The sequence below is a fragment of the Embiotoca jacksoni genome, unplaced genomic scaffold (genome assembly GCF_022577435.1).
Source record: "Embiotoca jacksoni isolate LCO1_2020_lvr unplaced genomic scaffold, fEmbJac1.0.p SCAF_2, whole genome shotgun sequence".
Lineage (NCBI taxonomy): Eukaryota > Metazoa > Chordata > Actinopteri > Embiotocidae > Embiotoca > Embiotoca jacksoni.
Genome location: NW_027185340.1, coordinates 22374018 through 22395548, shown reverse-complemented (window position 1 = coordinate 22395548; position 21531 = coordinate 22374018). Strand labels below are relative to the sequence as shown.

At 42.5% G+C, this 21531-nt stretch overlaps 1 protein-coding gene across 1 annotated transcript in view; it reads left to right on the top strand.

The window, feature by feature from the left end:
* The window catches only part of man1a2 (mannosidase, alpha, class 1A, member 2), a 150993-nt gene that overhangs the window by 94907 nt on the left and 34555 nt on the right, over window positions 1–21531 (top strand). The window contains exon 7 of the mRNA XM_069155072.1: window positions 18747–18841. Within this exon, the coding sequence (XP_069011173.1) occupies window positions 18747–18841 (95 nt within the window). The remainder of the gene's footprint in view (window positions 1–18746; window positions 18842–21531) is intronic.

The window sequence follows — 21531 nt, the reverse complement described above, 5'->3', positions numbered from 1 at the left end:
TTAAGAGGGATTCTACTGTTCATGTCATCCAGTCTCAGATTGTTGGCTTTGAAAGTAAACTTGTTGTCCGGGTCTCATGTCCAAACGTTTTAGTCCACTGCAGCTTCAGGTCAAGTCTGACCGAGATGATTGAACTGAATAAGGGTTTGGTGTTGGAGAGGCTTCCTGTCACATAGAGCGTTATGAGGTTTCTACTCTTCCCTTCGTTACTCACCTTTGACTTCCCTACTCCTGATGACATGCGGCTACTCTTCAGCAAATGACTATCAAGGTTGTCAAATGATGTTTTTATAGGCTCTTGTTAGGTTGGAAGCACATTTTCAAACCTGCAAACAGCTGTTGTTGAAATCAAAAATAATATAAGTGATTAAAAATATTAGTTAAGAAGGTAACAATGTTTTTATAAGACCAACCAGTTTTAGGGCTGGGTACTGAGCTTCATTACTTCAATGTCACCGACTGAATTGTTGCGATGCTACCTGGTATCAAAAACATGCTTTTCATTCAGTACAAACTTTCAACACCAAGACCTAATCCACATTTTGAAATGCTTAAACTTTAGCTGTGTTTATGCTGAAGTAAATCTCATCACGTGTGTAAATTATAGCTACAGGAAGTGTCTCAGGTTACACTCTCCCCCTCTAAACGGCATGAAAACTTTATACCATTAGTATTAAAGAAAAAAGTATCGTTCAGGAACTGGTAGTCAAGGTATGAGCACTAGTACGGGTAAAATAGCCAGACCTAAACCGAAGAAAATGAAGCACAGACATAATTTACTTTTTAATGGAAGAAGGCCAAAGACAACCTCATCAGATTTATTTTTATTTGTGTAGTTATTTTCTGTGTCTGTCACAAAACGTAAAGACACAAACACACTGAACAGACAGGAAGAAAAAATAGAGATCAATGAGAGAACACTCACGCAGATTGAATAAAGGACAGAGAAAAAAAGAGAGTGATGGAAGAAAGAGATGGAGACAGAAAAACAGTCGCAGCAGGAGGAGGAAGAGAGAGCGATCTGAGATCAGCATTCAGGAGGAGGAGCTGTTGGCGTGGAAACAGAGCAACAGTGATGGATTGTGTTTACTCCTCTGTTTGTCCCCAGTTATTCTCTTCGACTCTCCTTCTGTTTCCACCTCTTCCTCTAATGTCCTCACCACCTTCTCCTCTCTGTTCACACTTTGTCTTCTGCTCTGCTCTCCTCACCACCTGTCTGAACTTATCTCATTGTCTTTTCTCTTCTCCCTCTCCTCGGTTTCTTCTTTTGTTTTTCACTTTCTCACTGTATGTTCCCCCTCTTTGATTTTGACCATCTTGTCCTCTCTTTCTTGTTTGTTGTTTCTCATTTGTGATTATCCTCTTGTGTTTTATTACTTTCCTCTCCCCATTTTCCCTTCACTCTTATTTTACTTTTTTTGTTGTTGTTGTTTTTAACCGCTTCATCTTTCTCCTCATCCATCGGTTTCTTTGTCTTCATTGAGCTTCCTTCTTTTTCTCCTTTCCATTGGCATCTGTCCATCATATTTAGTTTTCTTTTGTCCCGTTTGCTTCCCTACATTGCTCTCTTTTCATTAACTTTTTGGATGGTCATTTTTAGACAAATACGTCTGTCTGATGTCTATGTAGACAGTCGAACCAAATATTAATGGCTTGTAAAAGTGATTTTATCCAACGATCTTGGGAAGCTAAGGGACTCAGTCCGCTGTTATTATCTAAAGTACTATAAATGTAGGACTTGAAAGCCACCTTTTTATTTCTGCTGACCTTTCAAATGTTGCACACATTTTGAGTCTCTCTGGATAATACAAGTGTCATGAAACAGAAAACTGGTAATTTATGACATTTGTAGGGATTTTCCAGGATTATTCTGAAATGAATTGTTGATGTTTTTTTGTGTCTGTGATCACACCTTTACTTTTGAGGGATTTTTACCCCACAATTAACTTTGAACTCATCTGGAAGTAGAAAACAGCTTCAGGATACCTCATTCCTCGACTGTGAACAGCGACTGATGAATCTACAAAGTCACCTACTTTCACCGGCAGGTAGAGAAACCTGACAAACAAAAAACAACAAGCTCTTTGAATCAAACACAAAGTTTGGTCTGTATTGCTTTTTCCTCTTGAGCTATTTTGGTGTGTGAAGTTTTGTCAAGTTTGTTCTGCTAATACCGGCGCCTCATTAGCACACTGCTGTTTTAACCATCCTCGTTCCAGCAGCTGCAGTCTCAGTACTGACATTTGGTCGGTATCACACGTCATCCTGAAACTCTGTTCTGTAGATGTTTCTACAGATGTGTTGGTAAAACTTTGAAGACTGCAGGTTGCAGCAGTGTCCTTCCGGCAGGTCGCTCACAGCTTCAGTTTTCTTCTCTGTGAATAGCAGTCCGGGCACTCGGCTCGTATTAGTGTTGGTACATTCACGCTGAAGGGCGGACCAATCAGTGACCAGTGTCGGTGGTTAACTGCATTTGTCCCACCCCTCCTTCACTGTGATTGGACGGCTGGTGACAGTGACGAGTGCAGTGTTAAGATTTTTCAACTCTCGCAGACCGGACTTACTGACTTCCTTTCTATATTATTATAAACTATTAACTCTTTACAGGAGCACTCAGTATTTTGGGAAATTGACTTAATTGAGATGAAAAGATCAAGATCACTTCAGTATTATTCAGGAGTACAATGGGTTCTGAACCTGTTTGGCATTTTATTAATTTGCAGTTTATTCAAACAATAAGAAGCAGCTTACATTTAAAGTTTCTTACCGCCATCCCTACAGCCGGGAGCAGGGAGGACTCAGACTCAGTGTGACTGCTAGTAACAAGCCTCACAGTGCCCCAAATACTCACAGTAGCAATTATATGGAGCACATCCTCATGATCTACTGGTGAAGAAGTGGCATCGGCTAACCACCACTGAATGTGACACTCACTGTGACACTTCTAACATTATCAGTCTGACTGTAGCTGAAGAACACATACAGTGCATTGAGAAAGTATTCACAGCGCTTCACTTTTTACACATTTTGTTATGTTACAGTTTTATTCCAAAATGGATTAAATTCATTTTTTTCCTCAACATTCTACACACAATACCCCATAATGATAATGTGAAAAAAAGTTTGTTTCAAATGTTTGCAAATCTATTAAAAATAAAGAACGAAAACATAACATACATTAGTATTCACAGCCTTTGCTCAATACTTTGTTGAAGCACCTTTGGCAGAAATTACAGCCTCAAGTCTTTTTGAGTATGATGCTATAAGCTTGGCACACCTATTCTTGGGCAGTTTCTCCCGTTCTTCTTTGCAGGACCTCTCAAGCTCCATCAGGTTGGATGGGGAGCGTCGGTGCACAGCCATCTTCAGATCTCTCCAGAGATGCTCAATCGGGTTCAAGTCTTGGCTCTGGCTCGGACACTCAAGGACATTCACAGAGTTGTCCTGAAGCCATTCCTTTGTTATCTTGGCTGTGTGCTTTGGGTCGTTGTCCTGTTGGAAGATGAACCTTCGCCCCAGTCTGAGGTCCAGAGCGCTCTGGAGCAGGTTTTCATCAAGGATGTCTCTGTACATTGCTGCATTCATCTTTCCCTCCATCCCGACTAGTCTCCCAGTTCCTGCTGCTGAAAAACATCCCCACAGCATGATGCTGCTACCACTGCAATGCTGAAATTGCTGGAATGCACCTTTAAATCCAAAGGGTCCTTCTAGTTTATCTGCAGGTTGAAGCATCAATGCAACAGTGGTTCAGGACTTTTAGAGGACTGCATCTGTATGCCAAGTTCACAGCTGTTAGTCATCCCTTTAATACATACAAATACATTCTGCTTTGTTCTCCTCTGTCCCTCCTTTATTTTTTCCTTTCCCCCTTTTTTGTATTCATTTCTTTCGTGGCTCTTTTCCACTCACACTTGTACTTGTCTCTTTCCCTCTTTCTCATTATTTTCCATCCTTTTACAGCCAAATAGCAGCAGCACCAGTTTGATGAGCATTTGATGTAAAACTGTAAACAGCAGGCATCCTGACCACCTGGCATACTGAGGTTCATATAGTATGCATGTACTATTGACATTTATAAGGTCAGACTTCCCAGAATCCTTCAGCAGTTAATCTGTTGGAAGGACAGGTTGCAGCCATAGACTGTATATAAAAGTGGCTTCTGGGTCTGAAAAATGAGGCCGAGGCAGAAGTGCTTTAAGCTGCAATACCACCGAGTGCCACTAGAGGTTGACTCCCAATCAACTAGTCTCTTAAAATTTAAAGTCAGTATTTTCTTTCCACGAGTTATTTTGGTGTTGTTAGCGAAACTCGCTCCTTCTTATTAGTTTTCTGGCGGTCGATCTGTCAATAACCCAGTCATTATTTAGAAAATAAGCCTTAAAAGCACATGTTTTTTGGGGTGCGTCACTTTGATTGACAGGCCTGTGGTGCAGTCAGGTTACGGCTATCGGTGGGCAGGACGTAATATCGTCGGGTTTCCAATCAGATCGAGTCACATCCACCGCTAGCTGCCCCCCAAATTGCCCAAATATGTCACTTCTGGCTCCAAACCGCTCCAAAATTAGCAAGTTGGTGACGGCTGAAATCTGAACTGGAGGCATCATAACAACCGTTCAGAAACCGACCGGTGACGTCACTGTTGGTTGCCGCTTGGTAGCAGCAAACGGAAAGAGAAAAGTTGACTTTTTTCACAAATGTAAAAAGTTAAAATTCCAGCAGTCAGATTGTCCTGGATTTCTGTTCAGGAATAAGATGGAAAGAAGAGAAAGTGAACATTAGGGCGGATAGATGCAGTGATCAAGGAATAGATTGACAAAGAAGAGTGAGGAGGGAACAGTGGAGTACAACAAGGGAGGATTTGAGTGAGGAACACCAGATTGTACAGAGAAGGCAGGGAGGTCAGCGGAGCAGCTAAACCCTGTAATGTTGGATAATTAGATGAAAGCGTATAAAAGAAAAGCTGCAGACTGTGCAGGCAGAAACACCATAGCACAGCCACCCTGTGGAGGAAACAAACAGAGGGAGGGAGACGGAGAGAATGACTGCAATGGAACATAAAATGAAGCGGATGGTGCTGGAAAGACAGAGGAGCAGAGATAATGATGGCGAGGGCAGAAACACCGGAGAGGAAGAGAGGCAATTAGAGGAAAGGGAACAGAGGGAAGAACTTCAGGGGTCAACGAGGGAGAGGGTGGAGGGTTAGTTTGGGGTAAATGTAACACAAAGAGAAAAAGGAAGTGGAAGAGACAGCTGAGATGGAGATCACAGATGGAGAGGAAATATTTGGATGGAGGCAGAAACAAGATAGCAAGAAAAACACAGAGTAGAAGAATGAGACCGATAAAACAGGCAAGAAAACAAGAGATGGAAAGCTAAAGATGGACAGAAGACAAATCCGTTTCTCTGCCTTTTATTTAGTCTCTGCTACCAAGACGAGGCATCGTTTGAAATCTCTCCTCAGATCCCTGGCAGTGAGTCTCTCCTTCATCCTCTCAGCGCTCTCCTAAACCTTTACCTCCTCTCCCTCTGCGGCTGCCTGTGTTGTGATGCAGAGCTCGGTTGTCTTATCCAGGGACAGCGGGCTGCGCTACATCCACTGGCTCTCGGTTTGATCTCGATGGGGGAGTGTTTAACTTCTTCTGTTACTTTGTCAAAAGCTGACCGACTGCCACGACACCGCTGCCCAGCAGGACGGCAGTCAGATACATATACAGTATACAGTACAGATAAAAGGGGAAAGGGAGAGTGTTGTCACTGCGGTCACGATGAATGGGCAGGCTTAGTGTTTCTGAACGTCACTCTGCACTGAGAAGATTGGAGACGATGCAAACTTGCAATCAGGTGGACGCGTTGAGGTTTTGCCTGCAGAGAGCAAACCGAATCGTGGAGATGTAGAATAAATGTAAAACTCAAACCGTGTCCCGACAGCATCTGTACATCCAAACAGCAGCTGGAGGCTTCTTCACCACGAGTCTGGCAGGTTTGTGAGTGAAATCAAACCATGCGTCATGAAACGCACCCTCCTCATTCATTCATCTGAACCTGGAGGGATGGAGAAAGATTCATCTGATGGAGCGATAGGAAAGAAGGACATTTGCAGCGTTTTCAAACAGCTTGATTCCTTATAATGAGACCATTGTGGTTTAGTCATTAACTGGCCATACTTGCTGTTTAGAGGTAGTGTGAGGAATAGTTAAGGTTCCAGTAGTTCAGTCTAATCACAGGATCACATTCAGCTTTTGTTATGAAGTAATCAAACTGCACATTTACAAGTTCAATGCCTGGTTAAGTTGTTTCTACGGTTGTTTTAACTGCTGTTCCTACTGTGGCAAGTTCACATGCAGTAGTCCTTCATGTATATTTCCATCGCTTTAATTTGATAAAGTCACAATACACTGCTTTTTTTAAATGGATGATCTGAATTATTCATCTTGTTCATGGATATTTGACATCTTGAAATAAGAAAGGACTTTTCCCCAAACAGATGCCTCAAAGTTGGAAACACACTGTTGTCTAAAAATATGATTGTATTGTGTAGCATTAAGCTTTCATTGGTTGGAACAAAGCCTCAGACCAACAGTACATCTAATGATGTTTATTCCTGGGGTCATATAGCACATTCATAGTGTGTGTTGAACATACCCCATGCGTAAAAATCATATGCACGAGATAGGGCTGTGGAAAAAAAAAAAAGAGGCGCTCCGAGTAATACAGTTCATGCAGGCTTTGCAGATGAGACGCCATCGAATTAAGTTGCCAGACCTGAACGTTTTGACTCTCTTCCCAATAAGAGAGCAGCACATTTCAAGGCGACCCCACTTGTTTCTCGCAGCAGTTGTCGAGCTTCTCCTGGGAATCCGTTTCCCCCCGTCGCAGATATTGCTGTGATGACATGCTCAGTAACTGGCTGCTGCTGTGCCAGCAGGCACACACGCACACACACACACACACACACACACACACACACACACACACACACACACACACACACACACACACACACTCTCCAAGAGAACAAGGGAAAACCAAGATGGTGTAACGAACAGGAGAGAAATTTCCATTTCATCACATTCATGCATTCCAGAGATGTGTGGAAATGAACCGTGCAGTGAATACAGGAAAAGACAGCAGATAGAGGCCAAGAGAATTAAGTTAATGAGGAAAAGAAGACAATAATGAAGACAAGCAGGGGTACAATTCATATAAAAGTTCTACTTGTCAAGTGAAACGAATGACGAGTTCTGGGAGAATTCCACCAATAACACCATCAATCATAAACAACAGCAAATATTTTACGGTAGTTATTCTTCATTTCACCAGTCCCTCCAGGAAATTGCGATCTTGATGATAATAATTAACACAAATTTAAGCAATTTCTGCAATATTTGCGGGAGCTTGCGATTTTAAATACAGTTTCCACAATCTTTCCTATAAAAAAAGCCGTCAACAGAAGCAGTTATTACTTACGTAATTACTTTTTTCTTATCAGGTAGTGTTTTAAAAAAATAGTTTTGTTTTTTTTCTACACGCGCCATTTTTCCCCCCTAATTCCTGCAATTTTTGCACAAAAAAAACTCACAACGCCACAAAATGAATCAACATTTTTGAGAAAATCTGCCACAAAATCTTTGATCGCAGCAATCACCAGAATATAACTCGTGGAGGGTTTTACTGTCGTAGCTGTCCCACATTTTAAAATCAATCAGCTGTGTTCTGTTTTCAGCTGTCCCACACAAAGTGTGACGTCTGCAGCAGAACAACCAGCACAACAAGTCATCAGTCATACTTTCATTCTCAAGGCATTAGTGCAGCATCGCTGTTGATGTCACATTCGACAGCAGTCAGTTTGAAACAGCACGATGGTAACAAATGAAGTCATCGGCGAGGCTTTGATGCAGGGACACTGGATGCTAAACAAAAAAAGAGTAAACAGATGAGCTGATGGTGAAGAGGCATGTCAAAATATGGGCATGAAACACCGTACGCACACACACACACACACACACACACACACACACACACACACACACACACACACACACACACACACACACACACACACACACACACACACAGAGCGGGTGACTTAATCCTGTATCTCCTGCTGGCCCTCGGGGCCCCGTTTTACCAAGCAGGCGCATTCAGCACATTTCACAGTCTACCCCGTAATCCCTTTAGGAGGCTCCATTACTTGTCAACAGTGGCTCACTACCCCAGCGACTGTGAGTGGGCTTGTGTACAGTCAGTGTGATTCTGGATGCAGCGCTTTGTAGCTTTGAGCAGCTTCTTTATTGCAGTGTGAAAATGATGATCTTATTAAGTCATTTAGGCAAGTACTTAGTTCTTCTCACGCAGTGTGTTTGTTCTGGAGACTTCCTCGGTCAGGAGAAATTAAGTCTGTGTTTACAGTCATTAATATTACTGCTACAATTTAGTATTGTATTTTACTATATAACGGCCTACACTTATGTCGTGCTTTCTCACTGTGGTGGTCAAAATGCGCTTTATGATTTGCCTCTTATTCACACACAAATGGTGACAACTTGCCCAAGGACACTTTGGCATGTAGATAAGTGGATCCGGGGATTGAACCGCCAACCTTACAATTAGTGGACAACCCGTACTGCATTCTGAGCCACAGCCACCCTTTTTATTGGTATTACAAGAGACACGCAGTTTGTTTTTCAGGTTTATTTGATAATGAACTCTACAGATAGAGTTGTAGCACAAACAAACCTTTCCTGGCCGATAATCAATGTCTGGTCCTTTCTGGTTGCTGATTAGATTGGAAATATGCTCCTTTCGGCTGTGATGCGGCCGCCTCTCTGAATGATTACTGCTGGTAGTCTGGCTCCATGTCCTGCCTGCAGTATCATCGGATTGGTTATATTACACAATTAAATGGCCAATCACCACCAGTCTATGGGAAGCGATAGGAAAGAGGAGTGAATATCGAGATACATTGCTGTGCTTTTTTTTTTTTTTTATATAAAGGAATGCAGATGTAGCTGCATTTCAATCTCATGATTTATTTCAATGAAAGTTCAAATGGTTGAACTTGTAGCAATAAGAAGAGGCTAAAAGCAGCTAAATGATTTGGGATTTCTTTTCACTGTAGGTAAAAACAATGACTTCTAAATCACTTTTCTCTTCCTGCTAGCATCAGACACTCAGTTGCAGTAGAAGATGGCGAAAACTAACTTTTGTTATTTATACAATGAACTTGTTCAAAGTTGGTGCTAATGCACCGAGAGGTAGCTTTTTGGATTGACTAAATAAGCTAGCTAGCAAGCTAAATTGATAAATAAGACGTTGTCATAGACCAGCATACACAAAGCTGTGTGCTGGTCTATGACAACGTGAGACCGTTAACTAGATGTAGCTACATTTAGCAAATTGAGAAAACACCTCTGATTACACATGGATAATCATTTGCATCCCTTGCCCAAGGACATTTTTCAGGGCAGCATCTTCTTCCCCTCATTCAGGTTTGCATAGTGACAGAAACATTGATTACCAAATCACGGTACCCAAACATCCAAAAAGCAGGCAAAAATGAGAAAACTTCACACTTCAATACAAGCTTGGACAAAAGAGACAAGATTTCACTTTAATTGAAGTGTTTTTATACCTTTTTTTTTTTTTGAGTTTTACAAAGAATTTGAAAAGTGAACATCTGGTTAACCGTCCCACATCTGTACCAGCACAGACAGCTCGCTGAGCTTTTCTGTGTGAGTCCGATGCTTTGTCCCACACAGGGAACGAAACTCTGTAATCCAGGATCCAGTAGCAGAAATACTCTGCCAACAATGACATCCTTCTATTTTCCCTGTTATCACATGTTAATACTTAACATTCATGTCACTGAGACAAAAATGTTTATTACAAACGTTCATCAGCTGCGGATATTGTTTGGGAGTCTCCTTGGACGTCAGGCCTCCTCTTCAGATCGGCTAACGTCTTTGTTGCAGTGCGGTCGAATTGAGACGTCAGCACAGAGCTGACAGTAACAGCAGAATTAACAGAAGGACACTTAATGACTGGTTAAACGGTTCAGTTCAGGTTGTCTGCTCATGAACATGAAGTGAGCCTGTTGTAGAGAAGATGGACACGCTGGAGTTTAAAATAAGCTGCGTCACCGTTAGCTCCCTGCAGACTGTAGTCCTGCAGTCGGCAGCTTCACTTGACCCTGAATATATCATCAAATATAGTGTATATAATGCATAATGTTTCTGTTTTCATGTTTTGTGTGTGTGTGTTTGCGTTTTCTTTACGTAACTTGTACACGCTGAGTTGAGCGCCTGCTCTGCTGCTCAGTGATTTTAGTCTCTCCCAGCTGCTCACAGCTTACAAATTATATTCTCATGTGTAATAACTGGATCATTGGCAGAGTTTAGGACGTGTTTGAGTGGCGGATTAGAGCTCTCCCTGTCCCTGGGATGTAATAGCGATGCACCATTTGGCAGACGATTTCATTCAAAGCGCCTTACAGGACCATTGCACGTGTTGTTAGCCCAGCTGGTCCCAGCAAGAATCCAACATGTCACCCTGGCAGTGTTAAAGTCATTCTGCAACCACGAAGAAGAGCAGAACCAGCCCGCGTCCCCCCGTAACCTCCACCCTGCTCCGCCACTCTTAATCTGATTCCTGTGAGTTTGACCCATCGAAACAATCAAGACCGCAGCATCAGGCCACTGCTAATCCTGGAGGAGGGAGAGAGGGGAGACGAGAGGGAAGTAGGGGAGTGTTGGAAGTAGACACTAATGAGTGAACAAAGAAAAGAGAAGCAGGAAGTAGAGAAGAAGAAAAAGGACATCTTCTGTATGTGTCTGTCCAATAAATAACTAGTATGCTTCTATGGATCCTGGCTTTTTAGAAAATGTTACTTTCCATTTGAGCACAAACATGAAAACAATAGACGTGTTTATATGTTTTTTTTTTTATATAATGGATCCCACTGCTTTTCTAAGACGCGCCCTGCGTAGCATTCAAGCGCCAGGATTGGTCAGCGTCCATGAGCTTGTGAGCCAATAAAAGCGAGTTGACCTTGACAGCTCTGCCACAGCAGAATCACACACACCGCAGGTCCGCTACATGATGTAATCCCTTTCAATAATACCCGAAAAACTCATTTCCAATCCAAAGGTCACAGGAAATAATCTGCTCGTACCAAATCCAAACTTCCTGCAGTTTTTGTGTTCATTGTTTGTGTTCGAGGCTCAGTGTTTCGGATTTAGGTAGATCTATTGGCAGAAATGTTTGATGACCTGTTGTGTTTTCATTACTTTACAATCAGCGCTTCATATCTACATAAGGAGCAGGTCCTCTTCCATGGAGGCCCGCCATGTTGCTATGGTAGCCCAGCACAGACAAACCAAACACTGGCTCTGGAGAGGTCACTGTAACTCTTTTAATTATGCAGTTTATCACCTGTTATGTAATGTTATTGTTTTGCATTTAATATAATATCAAATATCCACAGAATATGTCACTTTGTCAGCGGACATCATCAGTTTACTCAGTGACAGAAGAGGGTCCCAAAGGAACATGGTTGGAAACACAATGATTTATTTACGATTCATCGTAACGTTTGCCCATTGCAAAGATTTGTAAAGGCAAACAGAAGATGGGAATTACATAACAGGTATATGATGTGACAGTTTCATCACCTTTACACAAAATATCAGATTCAAAGAAGATATAAATGCCTGGTGCTAACCAGAACATGTTATGAGGTGTGTTTCCAACGAACCCGAATGCAGACACAACAGCGGAATCTCAGGTGAACCAAGTCCTTTATTTCTCCAAGGTATGGGTAACCAACAGGAGGTACACAAACTGTCAAATGTGCGGGTCTGCGCTACGCCACTCCAAGAGGCAGCTGGCTCTTCCGCAAATGTGGCTGGCAGGCTGACGGACAGGCAGGCAGGCAGCACGCAGCGGGGGCGTGGGTTAGCTGAGGGAATCCCGAGGTCCTCCTCAGCACGTGACAGGCTGACGTAGCCGGGTGGCGGAGCTTCGCTGGGGAATCCCGAGTCTTCTCCACAGCGAGCGGCAGGCTGAAGTGGCTTGGTGGGAATCCCGTGGTTCTCCACCAGCGCAGCTGATTTGCCGGATCGACTGTGTGACGTCCGCGACTCTACACAGGATGGCCAAACCTTCGACAGCTGATCTCCGAGGAACGAACTGGAAGGTTTCCTCGTGCAGGTGATACCCGAGGCTCGACACTGGACGGAAAGGCAGGGTCGACTGTGTGACGCTCGAAGCTCGACACAGAATTGCCAAGATTGCAGCAGATGATCTCCGAGGAACGATCTGTGATCTTCTTTGTTCTGACGAACGGCAGGCGGGCAGGAAACAAAAACGGGAGTCAGAACCGGAAACTCTCAATGAAGAGACAGACAGACTTACGGGACGGGATGTCGGGTAGGAAAACGGACGGACTGACACTGGGCAGGCAGGAGACCGGGGTATTTGTATCAGCAGGAGGTGATCACAGGAATGCAGCACAGCTGTGCTGACGGAGAGAGGCGCGGCAGTGGGCGGAACTCGGAGGACGGTACTGCTGAGGAGAAACAAACAGACGGGGGAATGACAGGACACAGGAGGACAGGTGATCGGGGGTAAAACAGAGGAAAACACACTAGGATCAGACAGGAATCCTAACAGAACAATCAAAATGTTTTAGTGAATAGTGGAAGAAAAAAATTACAATTGGTGCCAAAACTAAGGACAGTAAAAGTTTGCGAACTAACGTCAAATCAAGCACACTGCTGAATAATAACTTTGGGTTTACAGCTGGCTTCATAGATGAAGACGTAGTGGAAACTGGTTTTATTTACTGTTATTTTACCGTTTTTCTTCTTCAGTGAAACACATATTGCTGATAAAGCTTCACTCGGCATCTGTCAAAATCAACGCCGTCTGGCCGGACATGGACACTGACCAATCCTAACGCTGGAATGTGTCTTAGCAAGAAACCCAATGGGATTCATAGAAATATGTCAGTCCTCTCTGAAGACAAATATCTAATGATGACACTGTCAGACTACCCTTCAACATATCTTTGACATTTTTGTACTACAGTGTGTTGTTACTTGTAACAGCTGGTGTTAGCACCGTTCCAGCTAGTCATCTATGTCCTGTTGGTATTTTTTTGCTCATTTTTGCTAGACAAAATGTATTGCTTAACTTTGTCTTGTTTCCTAGTTGTGTGTTTGGAATTTTTTCGTATGCATGTGTTTGTGTTGACGGAAAGAGACCTGTACATCCCTCAGTGATCGATTTTGAAGTGTGCTGTAGTGCATTTTAAAAGGCTGAACACTGAAGCTGTCAGCCCTGGAGGGAGAATGTGAGGAAACACGGGACAACCGAGAGTTGGGTCTCGTCCTCCTCGAGGATTTTTACCTCAAAGCTCTCAACATCCTAATCTTGTCTCCTCGCTACAGTAAATAAAAAATATGATGTCAACAGAACAGATGCACGGAGGCCTTGCAGTTCTTCGGCTGCGGTGATTTGGAGACGTGTCGAAGAGGAAAAGGACACGAACCTCATTTTGTTTCGTTGACAGTGTAGCACCGCTACATTTCACCATCCGGTAGATGTTGGTAGAATAAGACAGACTGTCAACGTTAAGGTTGAATAACTTTCCTTCAGTATGAAGAATGCAAAATAAGGACGTGCTCGAAAAACTGTCCGTGCCAGATCTCTCAACAGCCTCCCCAGTTTTTGTTTGTGTGAATTTGATTTGCTTTATAAAAGTACACAATTTTCTCACAACTAATATGTAGAGCAGGGTAATTATTATTTTTTCCTTAACATGGGTCAGTGCTGGCTGGTTGGGTTGTCCATCTGTCCCAGGGTTGTGAAAGTGATACCGTAGAAGCCCTCTAGAATTGCCGGCTGCTCACAGCATAGATACAAAAGTTGTGGTGAACGATGTGCTGACTATTTCAGGGAGTTTTCAGTTTTCCTGCCTAAAAGCATAAATGCTTTTAAATGAAATAAAATAGTCTGAACAAAATCAAAACAAAACCATACAAGAACTTTTCTGAAATAATATCTTCAAAAGTTGATGAACTTTTGATTAAAATCAGCTGAGACTGGTCTTTGTACATAATTAAAAGCAGACCGAGCACCAGTTGTCTTTAATGCAATAATTTTCCATATTCAAACATGATAAGAAAAAATGTAAAGGCAGTAATCAAGCAGAATCTCTGCGCCTATCTCAGATTGTCTCAGTAGGTTTGTTTTAAGGAACAACAGTACCACCTTGTTTCTGGCTGCTTGTCCCTGACAGCAGCCGTTTCTCTCGTCTCTGCCTGGAGATGAAAGCAGGGGAGGAAGATGATTATCATAAAGTATACAGTTTTATCAGTGAAGGCGACTGGCCGTCTCCTTTGATGGGTCGTTTGGAGCCCGTTCCTGCTTGATGGCATCAGCAGCCGGATTGCCAATAAAAGTTGGTTAAGAGCCTCCGTGAGGCCAGCAGACAGGCCACGGATAGATGGAGGGGTTTATGATGAGTGGGCAGACACTACATAACCCCTACACACACACACACACACACACACACACACACACACACACACACACACACACACACACACACACACACACACACACACACACATGCACGCACACACACACTCACACTTATACACACAGTCACTCACACACGCACACACTCACACACAGTCACTCACACACGCACGCACACACACACATACACACACTCACACACACACACGCACACAACCTGACACATGTTAACATGTCAGTCACATGCAGGTGGTGATAACAAATCTGAGGTTTCCCATTAAGCTGGTTTCACCGGACTGATGTCAACATCACGCCAACACTTCCTATTACCGTCATTGTTTTCTTCATTTTTCAGAAATACGCAGGAACACAACATTTTATTTGGAAGGTTTTTTTGTTTTGTTTTTTTTTGCTCTCCAGAGCTATCTACTCCACCATGGTTTGCTTTTCCAACAATATACACAGTAGTTGACGTGCTGAAACTCAGCTCGTTAATAGATGCTGAGTCATAAACTCTTCGGCAGAATATTTCAACATGGGAAATTTGCTCCTTCAAAATTACGCTGAATGTGTTTTTCCATTTTGAATTGAGGCAGGTGGAGGAAGGAGCTTGTAAGAGCCCAAGGTAACTCTTCCACAGTTTCCACACCTTCACACGTTCTGCCTTTTCAAAGTTATTTCAACCATTCAACTTTTTTCGGTTTACCGTACAAGAAGGAGTTAAAACATTCTTGGGATTCAAATGACGTAAACCGTCTCCAGGTACAATCCTCACAGCAGGAACCATTAACACCTGTCAGACGACTGGCAAACAAACAAGCAATTATGATGCTCACCTATAAAGCCTCATAGTTCAACATCAATCAATAGAAATCCATTAAAAATGGTCTGGTTAAGTTGGCAAAGGTCCAGTGGATTCAATCTAGTAAAAATAAACACAGACCGCTGTGAACATTTCAAATTTCCCAACAGACGTGCAAAATGTTCCACATACTCGTAATCATAACTTGAGTCTGACTGTGAAAATTCGCAATATACTGATATCAACATGGTATGTTCACTTTGCCCTTTTGATCGCCACCTTACTTGAGTCAATAGTAGCTTCAGTAGAAGCCTTCAGTAGCCGACCAAGAGTCTGTGTTTGAACGGAGGTGGAGATCCACTTCTGTTGTTTAAAGATCCAGTCAGTTGCAACCGACATTGCTGATAACTGATGTTTTGTATTGCAAATGAACGCCGGTATGCTGGTTCAGTGAGACGCTTTGAAGAGGAAACAAAGAACATCACGTATAATGAGAGTCAACTACAAGCTAGGGACTCGTTCATCTGAAATCAGAACATCCATTCAAATATGAAATTGTGCAAAGAAGAGGAACGTTTGATTTGTGTCTATCCTACTGTTTGACCAGCATCTGTCCTCAGGTGTAATATGGGATAGATATTTACTTATTTTCCCTCCTCTGGCTTCTTTTTATCAGTTTCCGTGCCTCTTTGATCCCCTCTCAGGCTTCCGAGTATTTTTTCTTCCATTCATTCAATTCATATCCTGCTCATATGCAGCCCTATCTTTGCATCTTTTTGACAGCACCCTTCCCTCTCTCTCTGTTTCCCTCCCCTCGTCTATATTTGTTTCATGTTTAACTCCACAGTTTGACCTCCAAGTCGTCAGGACAAAGTCCCACTGGCTGCTTAAGTATTCTGCAAACAGCAGCATGTGCTATTGCTCCCATTTACTTTGTGAGACAGAAGGAATTTTCCATAGATCTGGTGTCTCTATGAAGCTGCTCAGCCCTGACAGATTGTGTAGATGAATCAGCCTCCGTCTGTCCTGTGCTGAGGTGCTTTTTTCTGTATGCCAGTTATATAACGCCCCTTTTTGTGCTTTTGTCCCACGACTGTCCTCCATGAGCCATGATCACAAATTTGGAAATTTAACATTTTAAATAGAAGGAAAGAAGCTGTCTCTGACTGATCTTTCTCTGGACTTGTCTGACCAACAGGTTTATACGCCCGTCTAGCTCCTATTCAGCTGTCACAATTCATTTTCATCAATCTTACAGTACATTTTCTAAAAAGAGATTTCACCCTTTCTCACATCAAATTGTCCAGGTTATATTTAGATTTAAAATCTACTTGGCCTTGTTTTTATTATAAATGGATCATCTAAATGGACGACCAAAAGTCCCCACTGTGGGATTAATAAAGTCTAAATCTAATATAATTTTAGAGTTTTCACAGGCAGATCATTTGACTTACTTCTCATAAATTCCCTGATAAGCATCTTTGTCTTTATTTTAAGTTACTTTTAACTAGATACAATAAACATGTCTGTAAAACATTCATTTCAAGGCTGTTGAAGCTTTATTCTGAACAGTATGTGTTGAATGTAGAATTACAAGAACGCTAAAGACTTCCTGACTAGCAGGAACTGTAACATCAGCTGTTTGAGTCACGGTTTATTTCGTCCACGTCTTCAACACTGAACCTCACCAATATTCAGTAATTTCCTCTTAAATTAGTGATTTATTCTCTTGTTTCTTGGCCTCCATTTTTTCAGTTGGCTAAAACTAAGAATTCAGAGAAATGAAATTGAGAATTATTTACGAATATTCAGTGTGTTTCACTCATTACTGTGCTGTAGTCTGATCTCAAGTCATTTCATCTAGAAAAAAAAAAAACAGCATCTCGTACTTCAAACCATTCAAAACTCATCACAGTTCAATTATTTCTACACTGGAACCAACTTATTTTAAGATTCATGTATGTCATGTAAAATGAACGAGCTGTTTTTTGTGTGGTCGTCTGCAGTGTGCTACAACTGCAACAGGACAAATGGTCAAATGTATGGCCAACCATGTTAATAAAAAGCTGCTATGCTACTGTTTCAATATGAAGAAGCATTTAGTGGTATTTCAACATTAAAAGTTTGAAAACCCGGCGACAAATTGGAATATTCTGTGTCGGTTTAGTGTTTCAGTAAAATGTTTCTCATCATTTGTTTTAGTTGGAGACATTTTCTGCATCACGTTGTTTATGAATGCTGTATTTTCATCTATTTATTGCAGCTGTGTGTTTGCTAGCTTTCATAATCCTGAATGCAGCTCTTCACGCTCGTCGTCCTGCTGCGTTGGTCGAGTTTGTGTTCATTAATTTGCAGTTCATGCTGTGAACAATTCATATTTTTGTATGTTTCGCTAGAAATGCATTTTGGAACAACTTTTCGAGCGGAAACTTTCTTTTCGTGAAATGATGTGAACTTATAAATGTAGTATTCATACACAAGTTTCAGATGTTTTCAAATAATATGTTTTCATGCAGAGAAACTCTAAGATGGAAAGAAAAACTACATGTTGGCTCTCCGTGGATCAAAGTAATGAAATAGTGGGAACTTCTATCAGGTGTTTCTGTCATGAGAAATTAAATTGACCATAAATGAAAGTAAAAGTTTGTCTGCCGTTATAAAAGGATCCGATGAAGACTCGTCATGAAGAGTGACTTCCTGTCTCGTCATAAGGCAGCTTGACTTTTATGAAGCTTGATAAAAACCCAATTTCCTCTGTTTGCCGCTGAGCAGATTCACACCATCCGCAGCTCCATGTTCAGCCTTCAGCATTTGCTTGTATCCACTTTAATCAGCAGCCGAAGAACCTTCCTCTCCTTTTATCTCCTTGATTGGCGTGCTGAGAAAAGAACAAGGGCTGCAGTGGAATTTTCAGAGCCGTCATCTGTCAGACGAGTGCAGGAACTTGTGTAATCTCAAAAGGAACACATGTCCGTTCGTCTGCATCAGTCTGTATGAATTAGACGCCGGTCCCGATAATAGAAATCCAGCTCTGGCGGTGTGCTTTGGTCTCTCGCTCCTCTCAGCCGATGCGGTTTGACCTCCGAGCTTTTCAGTGCAACATTTTGCACGACTGCAGCACAGTTTGAAGGGGAGGTTTTGCATAAATTAGGGTGCCAGTCTCCTCCGTAAATCTGCTCGGCTCCGACACTTTGTGGCCGTCATTTAGCGATCGTCTGTCTCCTGCCGTCTCTCGGTTCCGCTTGCCTTCATCTTGCATTTGTTTTGGTCGTTGGCAGTTGTTTTATGTTTGTACCTGTCAGGTTTTAGAGGAGAATATTAAGCAGAGAAATTGATGGACTGTCACGTGTGAATATGATGAAAGAGAGTTGTAAAGTTAACCCTCTCGTCTCTCTCTGTGCAGATGTTCAAACTGAAGGCGGTCCAGCTAGCGGAGAAGCTGCTCCCTGCCTTCAACACGCCCACCGGGATCCCCTGGGCCATGGTCAACCTCAAGAGGTGAGTGACACGGCCACTGAAAACCAGCCTGTCATCTGTTAGCTCCACGCTTCGTCACGCATGACAGCTGACTGACCGATCCAGAGAGTTACTCAGGTTCATCTGATGCCCCAGTGGGATGTTTCAGTTTTTAGGAGAGGAGTTAAACCTGTATATTTTTTACTGGACTGCCTGCTTACACGTCAATTTCTTCAATACTTTTCACAAGGTGTTTCTGTTTTTGTTTTAAAGACGGTTGATTTTGACCAGATTATTAAAGAACGTGCCTTCCTACTACTCACTGTAAACTTCTTATCAATTACCAAAGAATAATTGTTTGTGCAAGAGACTGGTGCATCGGAGAGGACCGCTTCAGGCTCCGCAGAAGTCTGTGTTCAGGAAGCAGGACAAAGTTAACCCACATCTCTGTATTCAACCTCTGGTAAACAAAGCTGAACTCCTGTAGCTGTTCCTTAGACCAGACATACATGGTTAACGACATCACTTCAAACTGACAGGTGGCTCCGTTGTGTCTATGAGTTCATGTATCACACCAGTGGGACAAGAATCAGGTTGATTAGAAAGTCCTGATGGGAGCTTTCCAATTAATTGCAGCACTACAATGCAAACATGTAGTATAATGTAGTATAATGTAGTATAATGTTAATCCTCATCTGGTTAAATGGCTTATTAGTGCACATTCACACCAAATGTTTGTCTTGTCATGTCTCCACAGATCCCTCATTAACTCAGAAGGTCTGCGTCCTTATTCACAGATTCATAAGACTAAAAGTTCCTCCTAGTGGTGAAAATTCTCGTTTTCTAAGAATTTGCCCTTAAAGTTGAGAGTAGATCCTTGTAAAGATAAGAGCTATTCACAAAGCATCGTAGCGCTGAAGAGAGCTCCTGAAGTGAAAAACTGTTCGGAGCAGAGAGGAGGACTTTTAAGAGGCTGAAGAATTTCTTAATCAGTGAAACAAAATGCAAGAAGTACAGCGAGGTTGAGAGAAATATTCTTCTAACGCTGAATGACGACACGTTAATGAAACGCTAGAAATTATATTGTGCAGAGATGATGTTTGTGGTCGACCTCATCTGAGGCGCTCGCTTCGCCCACTCAACACAATCACACAGAAATTAAAGTGATCGCAGCGCCAAGATATTTGATGACTGGAAAAATGACTCGAGTCTGTCGCGACCTTCATCAGCAACGATCGCACACAAATAACCAGCGGTTTCACAGCCTCGTATTCATTTTATTTCCACTAAATGTCACTGACCGTTCTGTGCCCCTTTATCACCATGAGTACATTTTTTTTTAATCAGCCGATCACATCCTTCAAAAACACGTGTCATCCCCTAGCAACAGGGTCGACCACACCTCCTCACTGAGATCAGGGTTTCTGTTCTTTACCTGCTCAGTTGCTCTTGAGAAGTTTCTTAAATCACTCCTAAGAAAAGACTCCTTGCTAAAGTTTTTTAAGCCAGGTTAAGATCTCTTAGAGGATTCGAAGAACGTTTGTGAATACGGCCCCTGAAATGGCAATCTAGCAAAAGTACAAGAGCACACCGCAAGAATACACAGACACACACACACTTGCTTATCAACTGTAATTAAGGCCCCTCTGATACACACACAGTCGCATCACACATCCACAATCTTTCTTAAATTCATTAATTAAATCAAAGCTTGTAAATGTTGTTAAATGTTACGTTCGAGTCCTGAATTCTTCTTTGAGGTCGTCAATCTGCAATAATCATACAAACCTGGGAGTTATTTTTTTTTTTAAAGCTCCCACACACCTCGTCCACTTTCTGAGGTCTCTCTACTTCTGCCTGATTAGGCCTCTTCACCGGGATGAGTGGGTGTACAAACTGTGCTGCGGGGGCAGGACAGCGTACACCCACATCACTCATCACATGATTCGGTCACCTCACGGTGTAGCTCAGGTCAAAGTGAGACAGTTCTGAGTAACTGATAGCAGCTGTGTGTGTGTGTGTGTGTGTGTGTGTGTGTGTGTGTGTGTGTGTGTGTGTGTGTGTGTGTGTGTGTGTGTGTGTGTGTGTGAGAGAAGGGCTTTTATTCAGCTGGGACACTGTTTTGGAGCCTGTGTGACTTTGTGTTTTTTGAACAGCCTCTAAGTGTTCAATTCAAACCTGTAGTGGGTAACCTGTGTTACTGTAACAGCTTTCCTGTTTTAGTCTGTCGGGTCACATCACCATCACAGCTCCAGTGCTTTCTCCTCCTCTCATCAGTTTGTGCTTTCTCTTTAATTTTTTGTCTTTCTTTACACCTGTGAAGACAGTGGGAAACTGTGTGTGTGTGTGTGTGTGTGTGTGTGCGTGTGTGTGTGTGTGTGTGTGTGTGTGTGTGTGTGTGTCTGAGATCAGATTGTTGACGATATATGCAGCACAGGAGAGGGTCTCTTCTCCAGGTAATTCTTAATTTGTCAGAGGCGACGCTTTGTTGTTTGTATTAAACTCCCACCAGACAAACACACACCAGAAAAAAAACAAAGCCACACACACACACACACACACACGCACACATCTGCACACATCTGCACATAAATGCCCTCTCGAGCAATTATCCACACAGGAATTCAAACTAAACAGAGACGCACACACGAGTGACACGCCTCTCTGATTTCCATATGATTGGAGAGACGAGGCGCTCCATGCTCTCATGTAAAATTGAAGCAGCTCCAGAT